The 26,022-nt window shown below is 36.6% G+C and overlaps 2 protein-coding genes across 2 annotated transcripts in view; both read right to left on the bottom strand.

Annotated features, from left to right (window-relative positions):
- Positions 1-94: 94 nt before the first annotated feature.
- On the bottom strand, positions 95-4,871 carry CUNH2orf66 (chromosome unknown C2orf66 homolog). Its single transcript, XM_008629994.2, has 4 exons — positions 3,071-4,871; positions 2,450-2,592; positions 1,403-1,603; positions 95-406 (listed from the first exon to the last, which is right to left on the bottom strand). Exons 2-3 carry the CDS (start codon positions 2,570-2,572, stop codon positions 1,421-1,423), a joined length of 306 nt encoding a protein of 101 aa, XP_008628216.1. The 5' UTR covers positions 2,573-2,592; positions 3,071-4,871; the 3' UTR covers positions 95-406; positions 1,403-1,420.
- A 3,897-nt stretch (positions 4,872-8,768) lies between these two features.
- PGAP1 (post-GPI attachment to proteins 1) overlaps positions 8,769-26,022 on the bottom strand; it is a 31,557-nt gene continuing 14,303 nt past the window's right edge. Inside the window, exons 11-27 of the mRNA XM_017728561.1 lie at positions 24,937-24,986; positions 23,159-23,210; positions 22,870-22,947; positions 21,887-21,962; positions 21,533-21,606; positions 21,401-21,452; positions 20,635-20,701; positions 19,650-19,758; positions 19,255-19,293; positions 18,088-18,181; positions 17,355-17,445; positions 16,943-17,140; positions 16,581-16,713; positions 15,821-15,871; positions 14,425-14,648; positions 13,983-14,087; positions 8,769-13,144 (exon numbers count right to left, since the gene is read on the bottom strand). Coding sequence (XP_017584050.1) covers positions 13,006-13,144; positions 13,983-14,087; positions 14,425-14,648; positions 15,821-15,871; positions 16,581-16,713; positions 16,943-17,140; positions 17,355-17,445; positions 18,088-18,181; positions 19,255-19,293; positions 19,650-19,758; positions 20,635-20,701; positions 21,401-21,452; positions 21,533-21,606; positions 21,887-21,962; positions 22,870-22,947; positions 23,159-23,210; positions 24,937-24,986 — 1,632 coding nt within the window. The 3' untranslated portion in view covers positions 8,769-13,005. The remainder of the gene's footprint in view (positions 13,145-13,982; positions 14,088-14,424; positions 14,649-15,820; positions 15,872-16,580; positions 16,714-16,942; positions 17,141-17,354; positions 17,446-18,087; positions 18,182-19,254; positions 19,294-19,649; positions 19,759-20,634; positions 20,702-21,400; positions 21,453-21,532; positions 21,607-21,886; positions 21,963-22,869; positions 22,948-23,158; positions 23,211-24,936; positions 24,987-26,022) is intronic.

Below are 26,022 nucleotides of genomic sequence, written 5' to 3'. Positions count from 1 at the left end.
GCGGTGGGGCACAAGCAGCCGGAGGGCCGCCAAGAAAGGTGTTGTATCAAAAGAGGATCTGAAAAATCGTCACAGAACACCTTGGGACATCTCGTTCTAATAAACGGAAAGGAAACATTTATTTACCAGCTTTGAACAAAGACACTCGGCAGTAGTTAAATGCACGCTGTTGCACTCTTCATTTATTCACACTTAAGCACAATTCTGCTCACAAACTCTAGTAGCCAAAGCACACACATTTGTCAATAGACAGAATCTGTGCTCATTACACCAGGACACCAGGTTCCATTGGTAGAAACGGTGACAATAAAGAAAATTTTGAAGTGTCAGGTAACAGTTAGAAAGTCAAAGCAGTAAGATTTTGCTGTGAAGGTTTACACTTGGCCTGGAGTTCTGAAGTTAATGCCTGAAAAAGACAAAAAAAAAAAAAATACAAATATGTGAGACAAATGCAGAAATAACCATCTGCAACCAAGGTATGGTCCAAACCAAGACATGAAAACACCAGCTGAACCTCTGTTCCCAAAACAGTTCTGTACACTGAAAAGAACTGCCATGACCATCCTGAATTATGCAGGACAAAGAACTTCCAGCAATCCTTTTCTCACTGCTGCTGGGACTTAGAGTAGGGCATCCCATCTGAATTCCCTTTTCATTTATTTTTCATGCACAAAATACACATTCTACGGTGCTTTTTTCCTGGCATAAAAACGCAGCAAAAAGAGAATTTACTATTAAAATTTGAGTGCAGTCTTTATTATCGTTCATGATATGAAGAAAAATGGAGCTTCAATTTTGATTACAAGAAGAGGAGGAGTTAAGCAGGCTGAGAACAGGACAGAGCTGGAAGTCCTAAGCTGAATATTGAGTACAACTTATGCACTTTAAGATACTCAGCAAATCACCAAAATGCTTAGATTTAAATCTTACTGAAATTCTTAACTATTTGTAAACCAGAAGAAAACACTATTTACCTTGAATGTAAAAGATAATATATGCTTTGTTAGTGCAGTAATTTATGTCTAAATTAATTTTCTTAATATACATATATCACAAGAAACCATTAATCTCAATTTATAATCTGTTTTCAATTCCTTACATAAAACCTGCACCCCCTATTATCTGTACATTTTTAGAATTCTCCTCCATATGAAGGAGGGGGGAAAAAAGAGAAAACAAAAAATCATGGTCTATATAGATTTGCACAAGCACCATGTGTTATTTTATCTAAGTGGTAATTACCTTGTAACTCTGCCTCAAGAATTTTAAAACCCACTTCGGGTAACGGTTAAGGTACTACATTTTTAATTCCTTCTGAGAAAAAAGCTGCTTTTACACTTTAGTCAGAATCTTTCTCTTGGTTACACATAACAACATTAGAGCACAAGGCATCCTCTTTTACCTTTGTCAGCAGAATCTTTCAGCCTTTGAAATCATTCTGAAAAGATTTTTTCCTTTCTTCATAATCTGCAAATGCAGAAGCAATAGGATCTGAATAGAACATGACAGGCCTTGGTCCTTCATTGTTCACAGTGAAAGTAGCTGGGAACTTTCTGAGATCAAGACCCCTGCCCAAGAAGTAAGCCTGGAGAGTTCTGAAAAACTGAACATATTGCAGATGTGAAAATAGAGCATGACCAATGGAGATTAATTATTTCTACTGACACAAATTAGATGTAGTATTTGTTCCTTTGTGGGATGAAATCCTCTATTCTAATCATAAACTGATACAGTGTGGGCAACCTAATTCAGACATGTCCACTCCATCCATGGCTTGCACATCTTATGTGAAGTCAAAAAACCAGCAACTGTTTGCAGCTCATTTATGCTCCCCACTGAATCACAGGGGTTTGATATAACTGCATCCCTTGTAAAACAGGCACAGCCAAACCCCTGCTTAGAGCAAACAGACAGTTCTGTTAAACATTCCTCTAAGAGTCAGCAACAGTGGGCAATTGATTTGAAATTTAATGCTTCTTAAAACACTGAGGAAAAATTACAGGAAACTGATTCTTTCCCTTCACAAATTCTTTTTAAGACTGTGTAAATGTTCTCTAAGTGGTATTTTTGTAGCTGTCAGATGCAAACTTATTTGTACTTCCGTAAGATGAAACAACATGCAATCAGAGCACACATTTGAAAGAAACACAGTAATCATTCCTCTTCTGTTTCATAAAACAAGTAGCTGCATAATCAAAATAATTTTTTTAAAATGAAAGCTTCTGGGTGGAGATACAAGGAAGTTTTATGCACTACTGTGCTCTGAGAATGCCTCCTCAGTTAAGGGGCACATCTTGACTGAGGAATGGTTATTGACTATACAAAGTGCACAGTTCCTGACATTACATCTAATGGGCCCCTCTTGTCTTTAAATTTAGAAGATGAGGAGTCTCTTGATGGAAAACAAAAAAACACATAGAGCTTCAGCTCACTTGAAACATTTCCTCACCAGGTCTCTGTTTCTGGGGTTATCAAGAGGCTTCCATTTTTCTTCTGGTTGGAAAGGAGCACTCTTTGCCAACCCTCTCACAGCCAATACTGTATATAGACCCAGGAGCAGCACTTTCCACATGCTGGAGATGAACAGACTGTCTGTAAGAAGGACAAACAGACACTCCTTAAACCTCACAGAGCTGTCACTGTAAACACGTAAATCCAAGGAAAATCTGCCTACTGCAGATTACATGCATGTACTTGGAAGAACAAATTATTCTAAACAAGTGTTTCCCATACCAAAGCTCTTTCTAGACACTGGACTCTCTTCTGAGGGACTAGTACAACACTCAACACAAAATATTACATTTGTAAGTTTACATTTATTACATACAGCCATTTTCAGTGGCTAATACAACATCAGAACTCTGTGTGCTCCACGGAGAATGCAAAAATATGGCTCAAAATCCAGAGAGCTCAATTTTTTAAACTGCATTAAATTAAATTTTACTACATATAATAATATGTGCAATGGTATTTAATAAAGCCTGGTCTAATATACTAGACACCCATTTCACAACTTGACTCGGGGGAGAAAAGAAATTCTCCCTCTCACATTCTTTAAAATAGAGCTTACCAGGGAATTTGGCTTTGGCTTGCCCCCTTCTTGCTTGGTCTCCTCGTAATCTGTGAACAACCTGATCTCGGCACTTATATTTCTAGTAGACTGTGGGTGGGTGTCAATGACGTTAGCAGGAGTTCAAAAATACAGTAATGATTCCATTTCCATCCATGACATAAAGACCCTTGAGAATTTCATCCCTGATACTCTTCAGACCTGTTGCTATCGAGCAGTGCACTACAAATTCCTCCTAATCCGTATTGCAGACAAGTGGTGGTAGGCATATAGTAAGTTTAAAACCATTCCCAGGAGAAATAGCACAGCTCTATCAAAATATTATTTTTAATTAAAAGTAATTAGCCATATTTCTAGAATGGTGACTAATGGTTTTAAAGAAAATGAGATATGGATCACTTTCTTGATGCTGGAAAAAGAGAGAGAAAAGTAATGTCTGTTTCAATATCCAAAATCATAACATTTTAATGGAAGCATTGCTTTCCTACCCTGATTTTATCAGCAATTAATATCCTCCTGTCACACTGGAAACTAAGGCAAAGGCTGCAAGCAGGACTCTGCTAATTTATCTTGGCCTTAGTGCATAGCATTCTTCATATCAGAGCTGCTCATATTTTTTGCTTATAATTTCACTGCACTCTTCTCTCCACTATATAGATGATACATGACTTAGTATCACATAAAATATATCCCGAAATAGACATGTTAAAATTAAAAATATTTGGCCATTACCTTACTGCAGAGTACAGATGTTTATTTCTGACTAGAAACTTTACATTTTTCTTTGGTTTAAATTTTGAAAGCAAAATAAAAACCTACCACCCCCCTTCCAGGAAGGTAAAGTTTTGGACATCCAAACATCTTTAGCAACACAGTAAACAAAGTCCTAGCAGTGTTATCTGCATGACTACAGTAGTATAAAAAAATTCAGGACAATTTATCCAGCTTATTATTCTGCAAATCTGGACTTTAAAAAAATCATACACACAAAAAATAAAATCCATCAAGCACCATCAATTATGTTTTGTAACACTCAACTTCCAGACAATGAGTCCACTAAGAACAGAGCAGTAGCAGGAGAATAACTTGTAAAAAGGCAGGCCTCAGCATAAGGGAACTGTCTTCGTTGATCTTCTAGCTAGATATTTATTTCAGCCAGAAGTAGAAACATGCTCCCGTAGAGAAAATGACAGAAAGGAGAAAAGGCATGATTTACAGTTTGGGATTAGATTTTAGTTCCTTATTTAACTTAGAAAAGAGGGGGGTGGGGGGGGACAGCCAGTTTTCTTCTACCTGTTTTTTTCCTCCTCAATTAATTTATTCCTTTGATATCTTTACAAAGACCTGGGGGATATGCAGTATATTCAGACAGGAAAACATACTAAATTCATCTGCAAATATGCAACAAGCTATATTACTGGAGGAACTCAGGCAATTTGGGTGACTCATGAAGTATGCAGATACGCAAGAGATACAATTAGCATATATTTTCTGTGAGCTGTCTAAAAGAAAAATCCTTACACACTTGTATTGTTGTGTCCTGAGCTAAAAGCTTTGAGAAACTGTCGGAGCTAGAAGTCTGTTTAGACCTAGTGCTCATTTTAATGTGGGGGTTGGTCTTCTTAAAATAATTTCAATTCTTTTCTTCAGAGAAAGTCAAATATAAGCAGAACACATTCATATTAAAATACTACTAGTATGCTTACACCAATTGAATGAAATTGCATCCTCCTTTGAGAACCGTAGCTAAGTTTAACAAATGCTGTGAAAGCCAGATGTCAACGTGCTGCCTTTTTAATGCAACCATATTTAAGCATCAGGTTTTCTTGATAAACGTCTTCAGTAAATCAAATCTTTTCAAAGTGTCTATACTGATTATATAACCTTTCTGGCACAGTAAATAATGTTCATGTATGTTTGAATGAAACTGCCCTGAAGATGAAAATACTCATAGCGTTGCTTGCTCAGTTCCATGCAATTCATCTCTAAAAGGTAAAAATTTAAAATATACTAGTTTAGCTGAGACAAGTTTTATACATATGATGCTCTATATAAACTGTTCACTAAATAAAATATTCACTGAAGACTTTGACTTTCATTGCATCTCCTGTTCACGAGGCCTAAGGTGTTGGAGTTAAAATACTGAGTCAAGCTTCATCCAGTATGATCTTTATTGCATGCTACTTGAGATGTGAAGGAAGCACCTGTTAAAGTACTGCTCCAACCACAAGGTTTTTGTTTACTACTTTTATTTTCTGCTTAGAATCCCAAGTATTACAAGTTAGAAGGAAAAGCACCAAACTGCTCCACGTGAGTACCTGAGCCAAGACTAAAGGCAAACGTTGATCACAACACTCATCAGCGTGTTTGTACAACAGCAGTACAGGTAACACAACACTCCACAGAGCAGTACTGGTAAGTGGCACTTTTTGTGAATTACAACCATTTGTACCAATGCAAGCAACGTTGGAATAGCATACAAAAATATACAGAAGTGTTTATTTAGCAGGGGATTTACTATACAGTGTACTCTAAGTCATGCACACTTAGGTAAAAAAAAAGACAAATAAAAAAAGTTGAAGTACACACTGCAGACAGGGAAACCACCAAACAAAATAGGAATATCCCAGAGTAGCTCCCAGTCAAGTTGCCCTCAACTACAACAAAAAAGTACCACTATCTAAATGAGTTTTTAAAGAGTATGAGATTTCATCTTTCAGCAATTTCAACATTATCTGAAAATATCTCCAAGATTTTCTCAGCATCTCACAAGACAAGGACTTTGCCAAAGCTTATGATACATGGCATGATGTGTAAGAACTTAGTTATAAACATTTTAATAAGCACAATCATTTGCTATAGCATTACTCAAACATTTATAGATAAGACCCTGTCAACATCTCTAAAAACCTGTAAATATTAAGAGTTAGTTCCATGTACAACATCAGATTTATGGTAGCTACATAAGAACTGAAAACAGAGGAAGAGTTAAAAACATGTAAGACAGATGCTTGAGAAGCAACAGATTTTTCTCAAAATCATATATGTTTTCTTCAAAGTTTTAAGTCCTTTTACAACCAACAAATCCTTCCCTCCCCCCTAATTACCCGAACCAGGTATTTTGGCCAACGTTATCGCATCTTTGTGCTTGAAAAAACAATTAAAAGGTAAATGGGGAATCAAACAGTTTTTCTTGAGTTATCATGACACATAAAGGCCTTAAAGACAGTTCTACCTTCTCGGGGGTTTCAATACTAGAATATTCCAGTGGCTAGAAAAATCACCAATGGCTAGGATTGCTGAAACATCATCACAAAATAAAAAGTGAGGTGACTGGAATGAGTTTTACAAGTCCTAAGCCAGCACACTGAAGGAAGCAGCAGGGAAGACACAAAGATAGCATGTTCTGTGTTGTGCCACAGCAGGAGCAGCAGCATTGTGGCACCCAGACTGAAGTTAGTGCCCGGTGAAAGGAAGTTTTTTATAACTTTGCTGTGTATTGCTTCAAACAAGCTCTGTGACCGTTTGTCTGCATGTCTAAATACCCACAGTACAACGGTAAGCTCTGAGATGGCATCACTTTTTGAGATTCAGTGCTAATGGCGGGGGGGAAGTCAGAATTTGTGGCACTTTGTTCAAAACACACAAAGAATCCTCTAGAGACAAATAAGGAAAGCCAGCAGTAGTTTTTCCTGAGCTCTCTGTATTAAAAAATATACATAAGAAATCCTTCTACTATATTAAAACAAGATTTTAAGATCTTAAGTATTTCTAGTTTTCTCTAATGAGATAGGAAGAACAATGTGTAATTTTTTCCCCCCATTTACATATGAATATTTTTCCTAAAATGTGAAATTTGATAGTCAAAACTTCTGGAGCCTTAACACAAACAATCAACCCCACCTCTGCCTAGTTTTCTTTTCACACTGGCAAAGATTTTGCTATTCAATGGCTTAAATACAGTATTTTGCTTAAACTACAATTAAGCGGATTTTTTTATTTTTGAGGACTAAAGATCAAAATGTTGAAAAATAATTTGACACACAGACTTCAAAGCTGAGACAGATATCTGCGAGTAGTTTTCCTTCCTTATTTTTTTTTTGGTCACAACAGAAAGGGTTGAAAAATTCAGGTCATCTAAAGCTTTCTGACTTTGGTTGGTGTGATCCCAAACAAAAAATATGCTGTAGTTGTCATTTCTCGAAGTGTAAAGTGGGGTCAAAAGAATTTTTTAAAGCCTTTTCCCCAAATCAAGTTTCAGTATGATCCACACAAATAGTTTTGGTCAACTTCAAAAATCAAATATAAGGCTATGGAAGTCCACAGGCTACAGTTAGAGTGTATTCATTTACTGGTTTAAGGCACAGTATATTTTCTTTTTCTTTAGAAAGCTACAAGTTTAAAGTCACAGTGAGGAATTTTACATTTTAGTTTTGGTCTCGCACTCTAATTACGTGTGTCCTGTCTGCTACCTGTAGACTTCCGTAAAGTATTCCAGCTGTCAGGTGCTGCAGTCTCAAATCCTATTTCCAAACTCAGAGTGAAGTAGGTGGAAAATACTGAAGCCTGAATTGATCCCAAAATAGTGCACTTAGCCTTTTGTAAAGCTAAACATCAACACACTTGCACATTTGATATTTAAAGATATATACCCTGAAATTTTTTAAGTCAGAGGGGGAAGATAGTCTTGGCTGGTATTTCAACAAACAGGCAACACTTGAACAGAACAAGCCTACAGGACACAGCTGCTGCACCTCCTCACCAGGCCAGTCACTGTGCCCACTGTTCTGCTTGGCACTACAGGGCAAGCCAAAGAGAACTGCATGTGGAAGGAGGACTTGGAATGATGTGCCACAAATAACAAGGATTATGATGTTAATCCCTCCTGGTTTTGAGAGACACAAACTCAGCTCTGATACCACACAGATTCCTAGAGAACCCAGAGCACAACCTGCCAATAACTATAGAGAGGCCATGCTTACAAGATTTGTTCATGACAGCATGAGTAGCAAAATCTGTCTACATTTAGGAACACAGAAAGAAACCTTGAATCTTAAGCAAAATTAAAGTCAAAATATCACAGCTCATGGTGTTATCCTACAAGGCAATAAGCACATATTTGAGGCAGTTACGTGCTTAGACACCTGAAAAATCGAGGGCTGGGCAGATTTGCTTAAGTAAGAGCTATGGAATTTTCTCTTTAAATGCTTAGAATTCATTTTTAAAACCAGCAGTGTCTATTAATACGACAAAGTGTATACCTTTTACTTGAGTTTGAGGATAGATGAGCTGATTAAAAGCTTTGAACACATTCTTCCATAAATAAGAATATACATCAGAAAGTATAATCTTTGCAAAAGGTTTTCGAATTTTTAAAGACTTTATGGATTCTAATATTCTAGTTTAAAGTTCTGGCTCAGAACAAAGGTAGAAATTGTACTTTAAAATAAAAAATAAATTAGTTTTGAATTGTCCTTCATTATCACACATTTGCTAGAGGCTATACAACAGCAGCTTTGGTGACAAAAGTATGAAGTGATGAAAATTTTATATTTTACAGTACCATACTAAATGCTTACAAAAGCTAGACTGATTATCTTCCAGAAAAAAAGAGATGCAAAAAGTCAAAGCTGTAAATTAAGTGAGAAACATTCATCATTAAATGGAAAATTAACATTAAGAATTGATTCTATTTTAGAACTAACAATTTTCCAGTAGCTTAGTGACTTAGAACAGCAGCACAATTCTGTACAGACTCTATAATCACGTCCAAGAACATTTTCATAGCTCAGAGCATTAAAGGTCAGTAAATGGCTGGTTTTATCCCAGTATAAATACAACAGAAGTCTAAACACACTCGACCCTGTATTGAAATAAACTTGATTCAAATGAAAGCTTCTCAAATGTTTACATTTATTAATGGCTACGTAATGGATTTTATTCTGTGCTATCAAAGCTCAGAAGCAGATGTATCAGATTGCAGAAAAATGTCAAGTGACTTCATCACTTGTTACTGGCAAACTCATGGGAAATGAGACGTATCAAACACTGACATATGCAATGCTTTTGGGGTTAAGTGTCAATACATTTTATTTTATTAATCACTGACTTTAAAGTTAGCCCAATTAGGTTATAGATGAAACATTCTCTTAGACATACCAGCAGTCTCTATGCCTTCTACAATGTATTACTACTGCACTGCTTAGGGTTTGCTGTTATTCTATTATAAAAACAGTATCTATTTGTTTTAAAATGTAGCAAATTAATATTAAGGAATGAATTGCTACATGAATTAGCTCACTCAAAACCAAGATCAGGGCAGAACGCTAAACGTTAGAAATAACACTACCTTAAATTCCAGTTACTGCAAGTTTCTTGGAAATAAAACATACAAAGAAGCCTCCCACCATAATCCCCCAAACCAATCCTCTTTCAACAGGATGCTGAAATGTGACCCACTGCAACCAACTTTTAAATCAAAACTAAAAGATCACCTTTGGACAACATTAATTCACTCAGTTCCAAGGTATATTTGGTAATTCCAGTGAAGAGGTGAGTTTTTCCTTATCAGACACGTAGAGACTTTCTATGAAATGTTAGCTACAAGTGTAGGTACACTGTGACTGCAGCATGATCAGACTCTCAGGAATACGTTTGATGACATCAACCAGAAAAAGATTATAGACTTCAAGAGTAATTTCAGAGTATGAAGATATCACTAAAACTTCTCATTAGATCTCTCCCTGCCAAAGAAAGATTCTGCTGTACCAAAAGTTAGTGGCATTTGGTATTTCAAGTTCTTACCCTGTTTCTTCATTCTGTTTCTGATAGCTTATAAAAAAATATTATATTCGATCCACATAAATAGTTCTTTTTTTGAATGCATCCTGAGGTCTAAACCTTTACAATTTGTGCCTTGATCTCCTCCCGCATAATCAAGATAATCTAAAATTTGATGAATAAAATGGAATTTTAATTTAGTTAAAGGTAATAGGAGACATTATAATGTTTTGCCAAAAGCTTTTTTATAAATGCAGCCCACTCATAATAAAGGATATTTCAGTAGAATTTACATGTCCTTATATATGCAATTAATAGTATCTATATTGGGTTATCCTATGTTTCTGCTGAAATGATAATTGTGAACAGTGACAGAACTACAGATTCACCTAATAGAAGCTTCTTGTCCAAAAGTAACATCAATCAATCATTGTATTTTGCCTGAAAAACTATTTCAGACTGTTATAAAATCTAGTCCTTTTCAGAATGACGAATAGTATGATTCATCCTCTTAGAATGGGATGAATTCTAAGACTTGTTCTAATCCTGTTACCATCCATTGATTATATGGCAAATCTAATTGGGATTAGACTCCTAATCTGCCAAACACCTGAAGTTGTCCAGTCCACGGTCACTGCACAGGCCAGATGCACATCCCTGACAACAGATTAAATCTATTAAATGGCACACAATGCATATAAATTCAAAGTAGGTGTAGGACTTCCCCTCCTTTCCCCAGTAAAGGTAAACCATCTCTGAGGAAAGGGAGTGTTGAGGGACATGCGAACAATGTGTCATCTGGGATCTCAGACTCAGGATTATATCTACTCCTACCTCCAACTTGAAAATCAGGCAGGCATATATACAAGATTCTGGAACCCACTTTATGAAGAGTGCTAACAATTATCACTAGAACTCCAGCTTAAAAAAAAAAATCATTAAATGACAAGAAAAAATTGGTGTTATCCTATGCTGCTGTAATTCAGCGGGTTTCACTTCATGGCAGATTTTGAAAGCTTTCAAAGATACTAAATATCGAGCCTGTTTTCTTTCCTTATTCTGCTTATTATTTTCCACCAACAGCTCCAACAAATAGATTAATGCATAAAGAGCCTGGTAAGATGGCAAAACAAAATCAGAAGTAAAATAGAGTAGTAAGCCAAAAGGACCATGAAGGTCAAGAAAAACTATGTTCCACATAAATCAGACCTGGCACACTTCACAGCCCTCTGCCAGCCCTAATGCAGTTCTGCCACCATCTTTCACTCACAGCCATTTGCAAGGACAACAACTCTATTCTTCTATCTATCTATTGGCTTCTATGTTCTGTTTGAACAGCAATGTTTAGTTAAACCAACTGGTGCATTTAGCTACAAGTATATTTAGTCACACTAATTATTCTATATATATATATATATACTGTAGCATACATTTGATTAGAAAATACCAAGATTTAACCTATTCAAATAACTTTTCTGATTTACAAACACTATGTATAAGCTAACCTTTTTTAAGGTTAAGATTAGAATACCAGCACATAGATTACTGATAACAGTGACAGTGGTTTGGCTAACTACAATACCCTTACTCAGTTACAGCACTTTTAATGACTTACTAGTAACTTGAACTGCTGACTTGGATATAAGCAAACAAAACACACATGGCTTTCTTCACATTTGTCCTTCATTTTGGAAAGTCACTGTGTGAACTGAGTCTTTCCAGCCAGCTCAAAGGAATTGACCCTAACAACAGTTAGAAATAACTGAGGCACTTTAGGCAAGATTATTAAGATACGATGAAATTAATGGGTCAGGCTGGCTGTACTACTGTATCAAGAGTATACTTGATTGACTGTGAGCAGCAGATTTCCTCTTGGTATTCCTATAAGATGATTGAGCTGGTTTAGTATTTCCATATGAAGGTAACAGGTATCTCAGACACAGCAGAGACAGCTAACACAGAAGCAAGTAGGCTCATCTCTACACAGAACCTACATCATTTAAGCCTAAGGACTGCTGAGATTTCTTCTGTTGGCAAAACACACGCCCAGGGGACAGAATTCCTTACACAGAGCTATTTTAGGCTTTATTATAAATGGCAGTCACTGTAGCATCTAGGCACTAAGATAACAGTTTATACAGAGCTAATATTTATGGTCAGTATTTCCCACTCTTACTGAGTTTGCCCACATGTAGAAGTTAGCACTGTACAGGACAGGAGTTTGCAGGGTTGTAACTATTCCATATTCATTTGATGTATTGGCATTTATTAGGAGATGGTTGATTCTCTGTTTACAATAGGAAAAAGCCTGCCTTGTCTACTTAGAACCAGTGCAGCAACCGCACTGTTAACTCACAGCATAGCTCAACATTTGCCAGCTTCTATATATGGACAAAGTCCAAGGATTAATTTCAAAATTCCAGAGAAAACTGACAATGTTTTAAAACAACATTACAGCAAATTGTTTATGAATCTGCTGGTATCCTTCCTGAATAGAAAGCTACATAGAATACTGTTGTTTTCTCACTCTCACAAAAAGTAAAATGTGTAAGACTTGCATTAATCTCACAAATGTTCAACTCACACTGATTGAACAAATGATTTGATAGAAATAACAGTTCTATATAAGCAGTACATTCTAGTTTGTCTAGACACAAATGTGGCAGCTTTTGAATGTAACATAAAATAATTAAAAGTATACTTGGCTGTGTGGTTTTTGTGATAGTCACAGTGTGCTTGAAATGTATTGAGTTTTAACCAGCATATTTTAGATCTGCAAGAGATGCAAGTTCAGAACACAGACACTGCATGGCACAGTGAGTAAAAAAGGTCTGTTTTAACACAGCAGTATAGTGAAATACCAAAGTGTCTACAAGGCAGAGTATTGAGATGTTGCACTGATATGAGTTACGTGCTTATACACGGTAAAATCACTCCATTTTCAGAGACATGAAATAAACACCAGAAAAAGTTTTCTAAGCAATGTGAATAAAACCATGAATTTTTTGTGAATATTCACAGTTCTGTCCTCTTTCCCACATAATGTAAACTACTGATCATATTAAATTAGGCATTTCTGTGTTGCAATTTTTCCCATCTCCAGTGTTAAGTTTCTAGGGTGCATTGTCCTATATATGTCCTATATAGAATAAACATCACACAATACAGCACAGCACATGTAGAAGAAGAGAAAAGGTTACAAAGTGTGGGACTCTGTATAAATGCATTTGTCCAAAGGCCAGCATTGCAACAGACAAAGGGAGTGGAACTTTGGCTGCAATCTTCAAGAGTTTACTGCAAGAATACAAAGAAGAAAAATTATCATTTTTAGCCAGATATGCAGAAAGTATGAAAATACCATATTTCATTTTCCTTTGCAAAATAATTTCTATTTTAAGGCTTTGTAAATTTTTAAAACTGAACACCTAGGTCTAATGGGCCATAAAAATTGATGCACAACCAAGAGAAATTATTCAGAAAGGGTAATGTCATTAAAAATATTCTTAGATTAATTTAGAATTTTTTTCTCTGTAACAAAGAAAGACTTAATGGTTTAGATCACTTGAGATAACAGGTACTGGTCAAGAGGATAAATGACATTCATTATTATTTATTGCCATTCATGAGGTGTTGACTAATTTCATATCTCAACAAGAAATAATCTGCCAGTGAATCCAAGTTCTCAGAACTTCTTAATCCAGTACAGAACACATATTTCTACTCCCATAAGGGGAGCTACGAGAACATAACTATAATCCTTTAAAATTCATTTTTCCTTTTAGCTGTCTGACAATAATTGCTAAATGTACTTGGATTCTGTGACATTTGGAAGGATTCAATGAACTGAGTTAAAAAGTCACAGTTCAATAAGTTGTTATGCAGCCAATTGCTTAGATAGCACATACTTAATTTATTTCCATGAGGCAAATACAGGGGATTTTCTCCACTTAGCTGAACTAGAGGTAATGTGCACACTAATTTTACCTCATCTTTTAGACTTAACCACAGGAGTTCATGGATCTCTGCAGAGGCTGAACAATTACAGGTCTGTACAGCATAAATTAAGTTTTACCACACAAATGTTAAGTCACGAAGAAGCAGGAAAGCAGAACTAGAGATTGGACTACAGTACCTTGATTTCACTTCAGAAGTACTTGAATTCATTAGAATTTCTAAAATGCATACAAGGATAACAGCTGTGGATCTACATGGATCAGGATCAAGTCTAACACTGTACCTGCAAAGAAATGGTTTTAAAAGCATGTAACTTCTAAACTAGAGTGCCAAGTAATATGCCTATGCTGATGACAACAGACACATGAAATCAGGCGTCACAGCCTGATTTAAAACTCTTTCTGAATCATTATTTTCTTCAACATATCACTGATTCACTTAACAGCTACTTATACCATAACACAAACCAGATTGCATAGAGAAAACAATAGTTATTAACAAAAGTATTTAAAACTTCTGTAAGGCAGCTAATAATGTAAAGAGTCAAACATTTACAATTTTTATTATCTTCAAAGGTTCCTGTAACTTTCTTCTATCTTAGTGTCAATTTAAGAATTTACCTGAGATTTTTTAACCAATAAATTAAAGATGACAAGCTGAGCAGCACAATCCACGTGAATAAATTGAGGATTGTAATGTGCATCTTAAGACTGTTAACAGCTTCAGCAATTGTTGTACTGTTGGAAGGAGACTGTGTTGCATCTGGAATGCTGTCCATTGAACTCTGGGCTTTGACTGTGTGTGTACTGGAGTTCTGTGAAGTTTCTTTTGAGTGGCCTGAATCCTAAAAATGAAAGACAGAAGTCACAAAAATGTGCACAGGCTTCTAAGAACCCATGCTGGGGAAAGAGGAGGAGAAAAATATCCTAACAATATCACAGCAACTGTGATTTAGGAAGAAAATTTGCAATTTATGCCTCAAAAAGCCATCAAAAGCGAAGTTCCATAGTTCAGTTTTAAAGTATCTAAATTTAATCAGAAATTTCTCATACACTAATAGTTTATATGTCTATGGAAGAAAAGAATGGAGAGTGTAGATGCCCTGACATCAATACAATGAAAAGAAATGGAGTCCCTGGAAGGGGGAAGAGCAAAATAAAAGGAGTAATAAAGCATGGGGGTGAAAAATCACAGATGATCATTCACGGAAAAGATACAGGAGTAAAATATTACCTGTAGGAATAAATAACAAAGATAAAATGAATGAGTTGGCAGATACTAAGTTCCAATGACAGAAAAAAAAAACCCGAATGAAACAAAAAAAATTATATAGAGATGAAAGGAGAGGATTTTAAACTAAACACACAAAAAATCAACCCAAAGAAAGCCAAAGAAAACTTTCAATAACTTTTCCTGTTGGACTGCTTTGTTCTATGTTTGCAAAAAATTACAGGTAGTTTTCATATGCTTTTATCCATATCTGCTTACATCTTTGATCCTATACCTTAAAGTAACCCAGAAAAGAAAGTTCACACTGCATGAAACCAAATGTTTCTTCACTGTTTTAAACGGCTCCCTATTTACGGCAGTCTCAGTCCGTATGTGTCTAATACATCCTGTTTGTCATCGCTGGACTAAAAACCCTTGAATTCCACACACTGCCTCTCTAGAAAAACCCATATTTACCTGCAGTATAGATTATTACCTAGAATTTTTTTTTTTTAGATAAGCCATGCATAATCAAATACCAAAATTTAGACAAAACCCTGTTGTTCTGCGTGCATTCAGAGACAGAGTTTTCTCAAATAACAAGTTCACACTGCAGTGACTTGGAACAGTGAATGCAGCGGCTGTGTCTGACAGACCAGGCTGCTCATGGCCTGGCTTTCACATCACACATGCAGCAAGTGAACTACAGCTGCCCAGTCACCTCAGCACAACCTAACAGGACCAAGGCAGAAGTCTGCCAGACAATTTTTGGTCACAGTTTGGAACAGAAGCAGGAAACAGACTTACCTTCTTGTGCATGTTTTGCTCTGCTCTTACAGCCACGTGCAGTTTTGCAACCTGTAAGACAAAACAGCAGCTTGTTTAGTAATGTTTCTTCACACAAAAGCTGTAGCATAGAAAAAGAAACTGAGGTCTCCTTAATTTTTTTCTTTTTTATAGCTAGATGATTCTAGGGCCCCAATGGAGCTGTAGTTTTCTCCAGGAGCCAAGGACAGCCATAGCCATGGGGTGAATCAGAAGTTAGGCACTGATGTAAGAAAAGCCGTGGAAACTGAATGGCAGGAACTAAATATGGACCTTTGTGGCACTACCCAAGGGATCAGATTGGACATACAAGAAGACTACCCTAATTCTTCAATATATTCACCTTCCTTCCTCTTGCTCCACAAAGACTTGTGTAAAGTCTTTTCTACTGCAAATTTCAAGTCCTCTCTTTGCTAAAGTTTCTCTTCAAGGGAGTTATCAGTCTTTGCTTTTATAATACTGCCTAGCTATAAGTTAAAAATTTCAATTATCTGCATTGTTGTAGTGGGCATATGGGACCACACATTTCTTTGAAGAAGCATTAAAAAAAGAAGAAGAAAAATTGTAAAAATTACAAGACCATGACACAGATAAATTTAAAAAATACCTATTTCAAGTATGAGAATAATAACATTTCTTTTATGTATAAAAAAGGCAATTTGGATTTTTGCTTTTAACCTGGGGTTAATTCAAAGCACCCAAAATTTTCAATTCAGTTACAAAGTGTTTAGCCTTTCAGTACCTTGAACAAGTATTGAAGATAAATAATGAGTATAGCAAATGCACCACAAGTGGTCCAGCTAACCAAAGCAAGAGATATCATCCCACAGAGTCTTCTGGGTGTAATCAACTTATCTTTTTGAAGTACAGTAGGTCTAAAAAAAAAAAAAAAAAGAAACAAAACTCCTGTTGTACTTCTTCCCAGACATCAATTCCTGCTTGCTTTCAAACCCAGATGTCTAAAACCGTGTATAAATTCAATCTGCTCAGAATTCAGTCTTGCCCAAGCATTCACACAGAAGCAAACAAACAAAAAAGAAAAACAATTGTCAGGGTCAAAGTCATCTAAGAAGAGCATAATTATATAGCATTGTGTTGTTTTACCTAATCAGAGTTAACCACAATGAAGAGAAGAGTCTCAGAGATGTAGAGAAAAATACTCCACTCCAGTAGGCAATGCCTGTCCCAAAAAGAAATAGAATCAGGGACACAAGGGGGAACCATGCATCCTGACTACTCAGAACAGCAGCATCCACCTCTGGTAGTGACAGTGATTCCCATATCTCTCTAAACCAGTTAAACCTGCCAAAAACATGAAAGCAGTATTATTTATCACTTCCAATTGCTCTTACAGTTAGATATCTATCAACTACTCCTTCTATTACAGTCTTTCAAGCAAAATAACAGTCAGATGTTCACAGTGACTACAGATAAAATAATATTCCTCCCCAGCAACAGTTTTACTCAAACTTCTGTTTTGGAAACTGTTTTAAAGAAACAAATGAAGCAAACTCACCCCTGCAGAAACACAACAATGCTTATAAGAGGTTCTACTTTGTAGGGCTTTGCTGTCCTAACTAGTTCAAGGGAGAAGTCTGAACACTGGCCTAGAATCAAGAACAGAGAGCATCTGTAGTTACTATCATGTCATGAACTTTAACAAAGACCATCCACAACAAAAAATAAATTCAGACAATGGTAAGTTGACTTGAAAACAAGATAACTGTGTCTTGTAGGAGCGCTGCAAGGCTGCATACTGCACCACCAAGGCCTTCCTCCACTGGGTCACCCACATTAAGGTCATAAGTTGCAAGAGCTTCTAGAGACATTACGGAGTTTGTTACAAACACCCCCTGAATTTTAATAAAAATGCAATTTTGTCTGAAGACATGGCTCAAACCTATTATGTAAATCTCATCTTCCTGCAAGAAATAGTGTTTTTTGCACATTAACAACTTACTTTAAATTTTTGTATGTATTTTTAGGTAGACCTACTGTGCAACACCAATATTTCACAGAGAAGGGACTGCAATTCAAAATAATAAGGAAATATTTTGCTACAACACAATTTTGAAGAACTACCAGCCAAGAGAAAATGAAAATGAAGAGCACAGATCCAAGTGTTTTCATAAGCTGAATGATATTGAGCTTAAAAATTTCACATCTAGCTAGTCTTTCATCAGTAAATTTGATAGGCAATTTCTCTAAAAACACTTCTGACAGAGAAAAAATGATTTTTAGAAAGCTACCTGTTGATCTCAATGTGCTCAGTTGTCCTCCATAAGTAAGAAGAATATTAGAAACAATATAGACTGGAAAAGCACCAGCATGGAACCTTACTATCTGAAAGATAAGGATAAAGGGATAACTTCATTTCTATCTATTAAAATGTATTAAAAAAACATTTACACAAATATTATCATGAAGTATGATAATGAGATTAGAAAATCTTTCTTAAAAGATCCAGTTTCTCATTTTAATGCATAAATATTTGATAACTTCCAATAGCAATTAATGTTATAGATGAAAAATACTAGAATCTCTCATAAGCAGCTAATGAAACAGGTTTGGATAAATTATCAAATTAGAAACAAATGGGGTTTTTTCCCAGTCAAGACAAGTATGAAAAAAATGAAGTATCACATTTCAGTAAAATAAGTTTAAAACAATTTAAAGGCCACTTTCCAAGCCAAATCTGCATATACTTATATATGCTTTTAGGCAAAGAATTTTTGGAAGCAATTACATACATGTATTAATTGGCTTCTACACTCCCAAGTCATGATTAATATACCAATAGCCTATAAATTCTTGTAAAAAAACAACAAACTGAAAAATCTTTGCTCTAAATGCATGCATTCAAGTAGAGAACCTTGCCAGTAATATTCCAGCACTACACTTAGGTGCTTGCAAATTAATTACTTCTTAGAACCAGAGAACTGCAGATGGCCAGTCTATTTTTACTGACCCCCATGTCAAAATGTATTCTTCATTGATAACCAAAGTAGATTTGTTGAAGAGGAGCATATGGACCTACTTAGACTTTTTCCCCCAATTTAATTGATGCCAAATGTATTTTAAAGTTTTAACACTACTGACTCATCAGGCAAGAAAGTTAAAGTGACCTACAGTGTCGTCCCTTCACAGATATTGAGCTCACCACAAAGCCTTATGCTCCACATTTACAGCAGCTCTTTAGAGCTAGAGAGCTTTTCCACTCCTCTAAGGACTGGGGCCTGACATTCATCCAGGAGGGATGCCTTGCTGAGGGACAAGGTTGCAAAATGATCATTGAACAGTGCTCCTTTTGGCAGCAAAAAGGAATCTGAAGTGCCACAGTAAGGAAGGGAGGAAGTAAAAATGTCTATAGATGCTAATGACATAAAAACCCCCAATTTACTATTAGGTTTTCTTACTTGCCCAAGAACCTGTAGAAGTGATGTCTTCAGAATTACCTTGGGGAAAAAAATATATTGTTTTATACAATCATAAGCATAAGTACAAAATACTTTAATTTTTAAGAAGCAAACTTAAGTATTAGAATACAGCAATCCCTCAACTAAAATGTACAACACCTTACTATTGACATTTTAAAAGCAAATGCTTTAAAACTTTAGAATCCAACTTTCAATACTAATCCAGCTGCTGCAAAATACTTGTAACACACACTACATGTCAAAAAGGCCAAACAGCCTGCCTTTAGATTTGCTTAGTATTGATTGAGATTAATTAGCTATGGTTGAAAAGACTGAATCATGCAAAAATTTATCCAGCAATGCAAACCAGCTATAAATTAAACTGCGTTACTCACTTCATACTGACAGTCTGGGGAAGAGTAGATGTTTAACTCTGGGAGGGTGCTGTCATTGTGAGGCTGAGCAATGTGCAGTTTGGCAGAAATCTCAGCAAGAGATGGAACTCTGAAACAGCAACGTTCATGGTCATTGCTGTCCTTACAATCAAGCAGAAAAACCAAACATGCCTCAGTCTTCCACAAGTACACACAAAGCAGATCTACTACACCAAGTGTCACCACAAGCTGTGAGCAAAATGGTGTAAGGAACTTGTTTATCCTGTCACAAAGAACTACATAACATCCTCAATTCCCTCTCCTCTGAACCATCGAGGGATGTGGTACTGAGGAAAGCAGACAAGTTCAGTGAACACACTGCCTCACAGAGCATGCAAATATGCCGAGTGCCAAGAAAGGGAAGGACAGATCCTCAAGAATACAGTTCAGTTTCCTGCACGTATGCTGCTGCTGGAAAACACAGAGGGTTGGAAATGGTGAGGTATCCTTAAGACTTCTAAAATAAACTAGAAATACAGTTTTCCAACCATCTAAAATACAGTCAGGTTGTTCAGCTTCATTAGTGACACATATATTTCAAGCTGTATCATTTGATTTTGTTGGGACTATGCTGCTGAAGTGAACATAGGGCTTCTGTGTGATCCCAACCTTGGCTTCCAGGAAGAAGCCAACATCCAGAGCAAACACTGTTCTCCACCCATGAGGGGGTCAGTGATTATCCTGACAATTTTCAGACCAGCACATCTGACTTCTTTTTCGAGAAAATTAGTGAGAACCATTAAGCAAACAATTAGTAGGTATTCTTGTTCTAGGAAAAGTCAAAACAACTTTGTCAACAAGGGCAGAAAGGTAAATGAGGAAAAGCCATAGAAGGCAAACACTTAAGACTAGAGAAACAGTCTCACATCAGAAATATTATCACAACAGGATACAAATATTCTTTAAAACAACATATCAAGAAATTATTATTTGCTAAAGTCCTTACTTTGCTACAATTATTGAGTCTTCATGTGACCAGGGGATATGAAGTCTGTAAATACTAGGTTTTCTTTCTGAAATGGAACAGCATTAAAAAATACAAGCTTAATTAAGAACAAGGTATTTGAGAAGAACTGTCTCTAAAAACTAAAGGGCCAGTAAAACAACGGTGGCACACAGATCACTACACAGAATCACTTCCATTGCAGTTACATTGCAATCGACATCGCAATGCAGATCAGGGCAGTTACCAGTAAACAAAAATGACATTCTTAAACTCAGGCTGTTACAGGGCAAGACAGTGAGACAGCAGTGTTTAAAGGAAGAAGGGTTATGAGAAGAGTTCTGCTTCTCAATATGAAACTGAAACCTTAATCTAATAAAATCCATCACTGTCTTTTTTTGAAACAGGGTCATTTAGCAACCCATCCTGTTTAAGCTTATGTAGCTCAACATTCAAATTTGAGTCCCATTATCAGCAAATAAAAATCCTAGCCAAATGTGCTTTACTTGAGAAACACTTTCAACATAAGGCAGAATCCTGCTGGAAGTTCAACTTCTCTTTGCTGGGAAGTAAGAAAAACAAACATTAAAGGACCAATTCCTCATTTTCATTGAGCTATCCTTGAAGTGGGAAGTGAGAGATATTAGCAGACACATTTGAACAGATTATAACAGTATGGCCTAAATTCCATTGCATGAGAAGACGTTTGTTTCTAAAAATTTTCAAGAATTCGTTTTATACATTTATACTTTAGAAGACTTCTATTTACCTTTGAGTGACTGGCAGTGGCTCTCTATATAAATTTTGAAAGCTTGATATATCTACAACACAAAAAAAGAAGTCACTTTTCTCCAAACAATGGTTACATTGATTACCTTAAAAACGTAAGTAGCATTCTTACTTGGTTGAAGTGCTGGAGCTGTACATTGTAAAGTAATCCAGTTGAATTTAATAGAATTTTGCTTGAAGAAAGCCCTGTAAAGGATGTAATATTTTCAATTATTAGATAAAGTTATCTGAGAACTGACTACATTTTCAGATTTTTTTTTTCCAGGAGAATTACATGCGTTCATATCTGTTAGTGTAAACCCCCATGTTTCTTTTTTCTTTGTCTGTTACTAACAAAAGCAGTGTTAGCTTTAGTGAAAAACAACCCCCAAAAACCTCCTGACCTGACATTTTTAGGCAAATTTATTTTCCAGAGGTTAGTTACATTAGTTTTCCATTTTTTTCAAAAGCAATGTGCTGTACTTACCAAATGACATGAGATGTGTTACAGGGAGCTGTACTGTTCTGGAATCCTCTTCGAAGAATTCACAGCCCAAAGTATACTGCAATTCAGGTTATTAAAAACAGATCTAAACCAAGCACAGACTTGGAAAGGCTTTGTACTTGCCAAATCACATTTCCCAAGTGATCTCTCCTCTATCTTGCTTACCCTGAATGCTGTGCATCACTAATTTCACTGCAAGATGCCTCTGTCACAAGTATCTGAAGATACACTCAGAGAACATTACATTCACTTGTGCTGTGAATAATTTCTTGGATCATGGATTATTATACCACAGACTCAGAGACTGTATTTGTGTCACAGAAAGCAATGCCAGATCTGATTAGATCAGAAATTCCAATTCAGTATTCTGCCATTTCCAGGACTAACTGGAAAGGCCTGCATCTTAAGTCTGCAAATGTTCCTCTTACTGAGATCCTGAGAGCCCATGATGCAAAGATATCCATCTCATTAGTGAGATTCAAACTATTAAACTCTGCACAACTCAGTCTACTATGTTATTTGTGGTCTAAGAGTTTGCAGAGGTATCTGACCTATGCTCCCCAGAAGCCAGGTGTGGTGGGTTCAGTTATCTCTATTCTCTGCTAACCTGGGTAAGAGACATGACTGTTCAAAGGTATAACCACTCAGGAACACAACCAGAGTATTAAGAAAAACAAGGAAGACTACTGTTAGAATCTCCAAGAAGAACTCTAAGAACTGATTTGAAAACTATGGTTTTGTACATGTTTCAAGTGCTATTCATGCCTTGTGTTGGTATTTTACCAAAGTGTTTCTGAGCTTACAGAAGATAACAAAAGCTACCTTCAAACCACTCCACAGTGTGGGTCTATGGTTTCTCAAAGCAACTTAGCACATATTTAATATACTTCCTTTTCCTCCTATCATAGCACCTGAAAGTTATGAACACACTAAGCAAGCAATTTCTGAATGTCATATTTTTTTACCTTCTTGCCAACTGCAGGTGGTACCTGAATCACAATGTGGGACAAAGAAGGATAGTCTTGAAGTTTCAGCATCACAACCTTAAAAAGGAAAGGAAAAAAGAAAAAGAAAGAAAGAAGAAGAAAAGCCATTACTGAACATACCCCTTTAGCTCGCCCCTTGCCAGTTCCCAGTTTGTCTACCTCTGGAATACAACTGTTCTAATGCTCCAAAGGGAACAGCTCCTTCCCCTATGACCTGCAACTACCCCTGGAAGCACCTCTTCCTCCTACAAGTTAAGCACACACTTACCTTGGTGGTTGGAAGTAACTCAGCTCTCCAGGATAAATCAGCAGCTTCCAGGCTGTAAAAATTTGTGCACATTAAAGGATGAGCATATTCATTATGCCAGCCCAGCATTATGGCAATGGATTAACACACCAGCTTCTCTCTCGCTCTCTGGATTAATTTTAAATTGAGAAGAAATTTGGGTGTACTGCTACCACAGTAATTTATCAAGCTACAGTAATTACAGAGAGTGCAAATCTTGTTTGTGCAAAACCAAGCCAAGCAAAGCTCCAAATCTGTCATACAGAAAACCTGCAGCACTTATTAGCCAGGGAACTTCAGACACAAAATGAAACTCTTCATGAACTAAAACAGCATTGGCATTGAATTATCATGCAGTTTTATTAGCAACTTTTAAACATCAAAAGTACAAATTTTCCTATGGAAATATCTAAAATATACCATATAAATGAAAAAGTCTGTTAGCTGTTAGAGAGTTTGCAGCAGTTCTAAAATGGTGTGTACTTATATTGAGTTAAGATACTGAACACGTCCATTCAGTCACTTCAAGTTTTGACTTTTTGAATACCAGAATACTGCTGTTTCTCTAAATAGTGCTCATGACCTCAGGACACAGTCCACAGCAAACCCACTGTTATTGGATCAGGTTTAAGTAGCAGTCCTGAACTAGGCTAACCTGCACTTGATGCTGATCAAAGGTTATTCAAAGGAATAACAACCAACTTCTTGGATCAGGAAAAAGTAATTATGACATCTGGCTATCTGCTGGAGGCAAGTCTCTGGCTGCACACCTCAGTGATCCCAGAACAGATAAATACTCTGCTAGCTCAATTTTGCCTGGAAGCTCTCCCTAATTTGAACGGTAGATTGAATTTGAGTTTATTTTACAAATGTAAGCTAAGACAATGTTTTAAATCCATTTTGTAATGACTGTCAAAACAAAACCACTAAACCACCCACACTTTTAAGTATTTTTCATATGACAGTAGCAATTTCGAAAAAAGAAAAAAAGTAAGACATGCTTTAATCCACTCTTTTGAAGGCTCTGAGTGACACTTGATGTCTTTTGTCATAGGAGTCTAAAGAAACAGAAGCATAGAGTTGTTTGGGTTGAAAAGGACGTTAAAAACCATCTAGTTCCAACAGCCCTGCCATAGGCTGGGACACCCTCTAGACCAGGTTACTGAGAACCCCATCCAACCTGGCCTGGAACATCCCCAGGGATGGGGCATCCACAACCTCTCTGGGGGGAGCTGCTCCAATGCCTCCCCACCCTCACAGTGAACAACTTCTTCCTAATATCCAATCTAAACCTGCCCTGTCAGATTAAAGCCACTAACCCTTGTCCTGTCACCACATGCCCTTGGGAAAGGTCCCTCTCCAGCTCTTTTGTAGGCATGGCACTCCTCACTGAGCTCCACTGGGTCATGGAACTGTTGAGCCCAACTCTTTGGGTGTGACCATCCAACTGGCCACCAGCACAACCCAGGTGCTACAAACCACCCAGCTCAGGAATCCAGCCCAGAGTGTCAGCAAGGAGCAACAAGAATGACTCCTCACTGCTATGAAGGTCAAAAATACAGCTTCATGAAGAAGAATACCACCTATTTTAAGAAAAGTCATTCTTTCCTGTTTTCCTGGTGATACAGAAAGCATGAATTATTTACAATAACAATTTTACTTCCCAATCCCTTCCTACAGCAGGGAATTTATAGGCTTTAAATTCAAACACAGTCTCACAAAACCTATATGAATAAAGAACAGGAACTGTTTATACTCACCACATCGATGAATTAGTGTTCATGCAGCCATAAATCCAGCTATTTGTGTCCTGTAAAGTCATTACCATAAAACAGTACATTACCTATGTGTGATTGCATTTATAAATACATTAAAAATACTGATTCTTTACTTCAAGCAATGCAGGGGTTAAAACTGACAATAATTAAAAGACTGATTTTATAATCTTGCAATTACAATTGCAAGGACAGACAGGTGAAGCTTTAGAGTGAAAGGTGGGGGTTTCTAGAAACCATTTTAAAGAACTTCAGTTTGCCACCCTTTCCAGTTATGAATAAATACAAGGTTAAGCAAAAAAGCTTTCATAATTTCTCTTTAAAAAATATCCATTTTACATATCATGTTTAATCTCTCCTAACTAAAAGAAACATCTCAAGGTAGTCTTTGAAGTAGTAGAGGAATACTTCAGATATTTAATGTTCTACTGCTCCGTCCCTTGAGAATTTAAGTGTTCTGAAGTGACGGCACCATGATGCAACTCTCAGACATTGTTTGGTACCTCCCTCCTCTTCTCAAGCTGTACTAGGCCTGTCTTTCAGACATTATAACAAAGGCAAAAGTTATCCTGTCAAAGCACAGCTAAGATCACAACATACACGTAAACACTGAAGTTGCCACTGAGAAGGACAATTAGAAAAGCACCAAGCACAGACAATTGCTTTTCACAATGGTGGTATGAATGCCATCTGGTCTAATAGAGGGTGTCCCAGCCCATGGCAGGGCTGTTGGAACTAGATGGCAACAGGGACAGGCAGGATGGAACAGGAAACCATCTCAATTTTCTTGCCACTAATGTAAAACACATGATTCTGAAAAGTTTATTTATCCATCTTCATCTTGCCAAGAGATTAAACCCATTCTCTTATAAAAAACTGAAAAAAAATTTGGCTGAATGTATATGTCTTGAACTAAAAATACAAGAAATGCACATTATGATGTCTCCTCTCAGTAGGAGACAACTGAGATAGTGCTGTTTCCTCATCTGTCTTCCACTCACTTTCCCTGCTCAGTGGAAGATCTCTGTAGCCTTTCAGGCTCACTTAAATTTTATTATGGGAAAGCAAACC

The sequence above is a fragment of the Corvus brachyrhynchos genome, unplaced genomic scaffold (assembly GCF_000691975.1).
Source record: "Corvus brachyrhynchos isolate BGI_N302 unplaced genomic scaffold, ASM69197v1 scaffold370, whole genome shotgun sequence".
Lineage (NCBI taxonomy): Eukaryota > Metazoa > Chordata > Aves > Passeriformes > Corvidae > Corvus > Corvus brachyrhynchos.
This window is presented reverse-complemented; position numbering and strand designations above follow the sequence as displayed.

Bases quoted from the DNA above. Each gene is read 5' to 3' on its own strand.
- CUNH2orf66 (XM_008629994.2), bottom strand. From the start codon at position 2,572: ATGTGGAAAGTGCTGCTCCTGGGTCTATATACAGTATTGGCTGTGAGA. The intron at 1,604-2,449 runs GTGAGGAAATGT...CAATATGTTCAG, and splicing joins ACCCCAGAAACAGAGACCTG to TTTTTCAGAACTCTCCAGGC.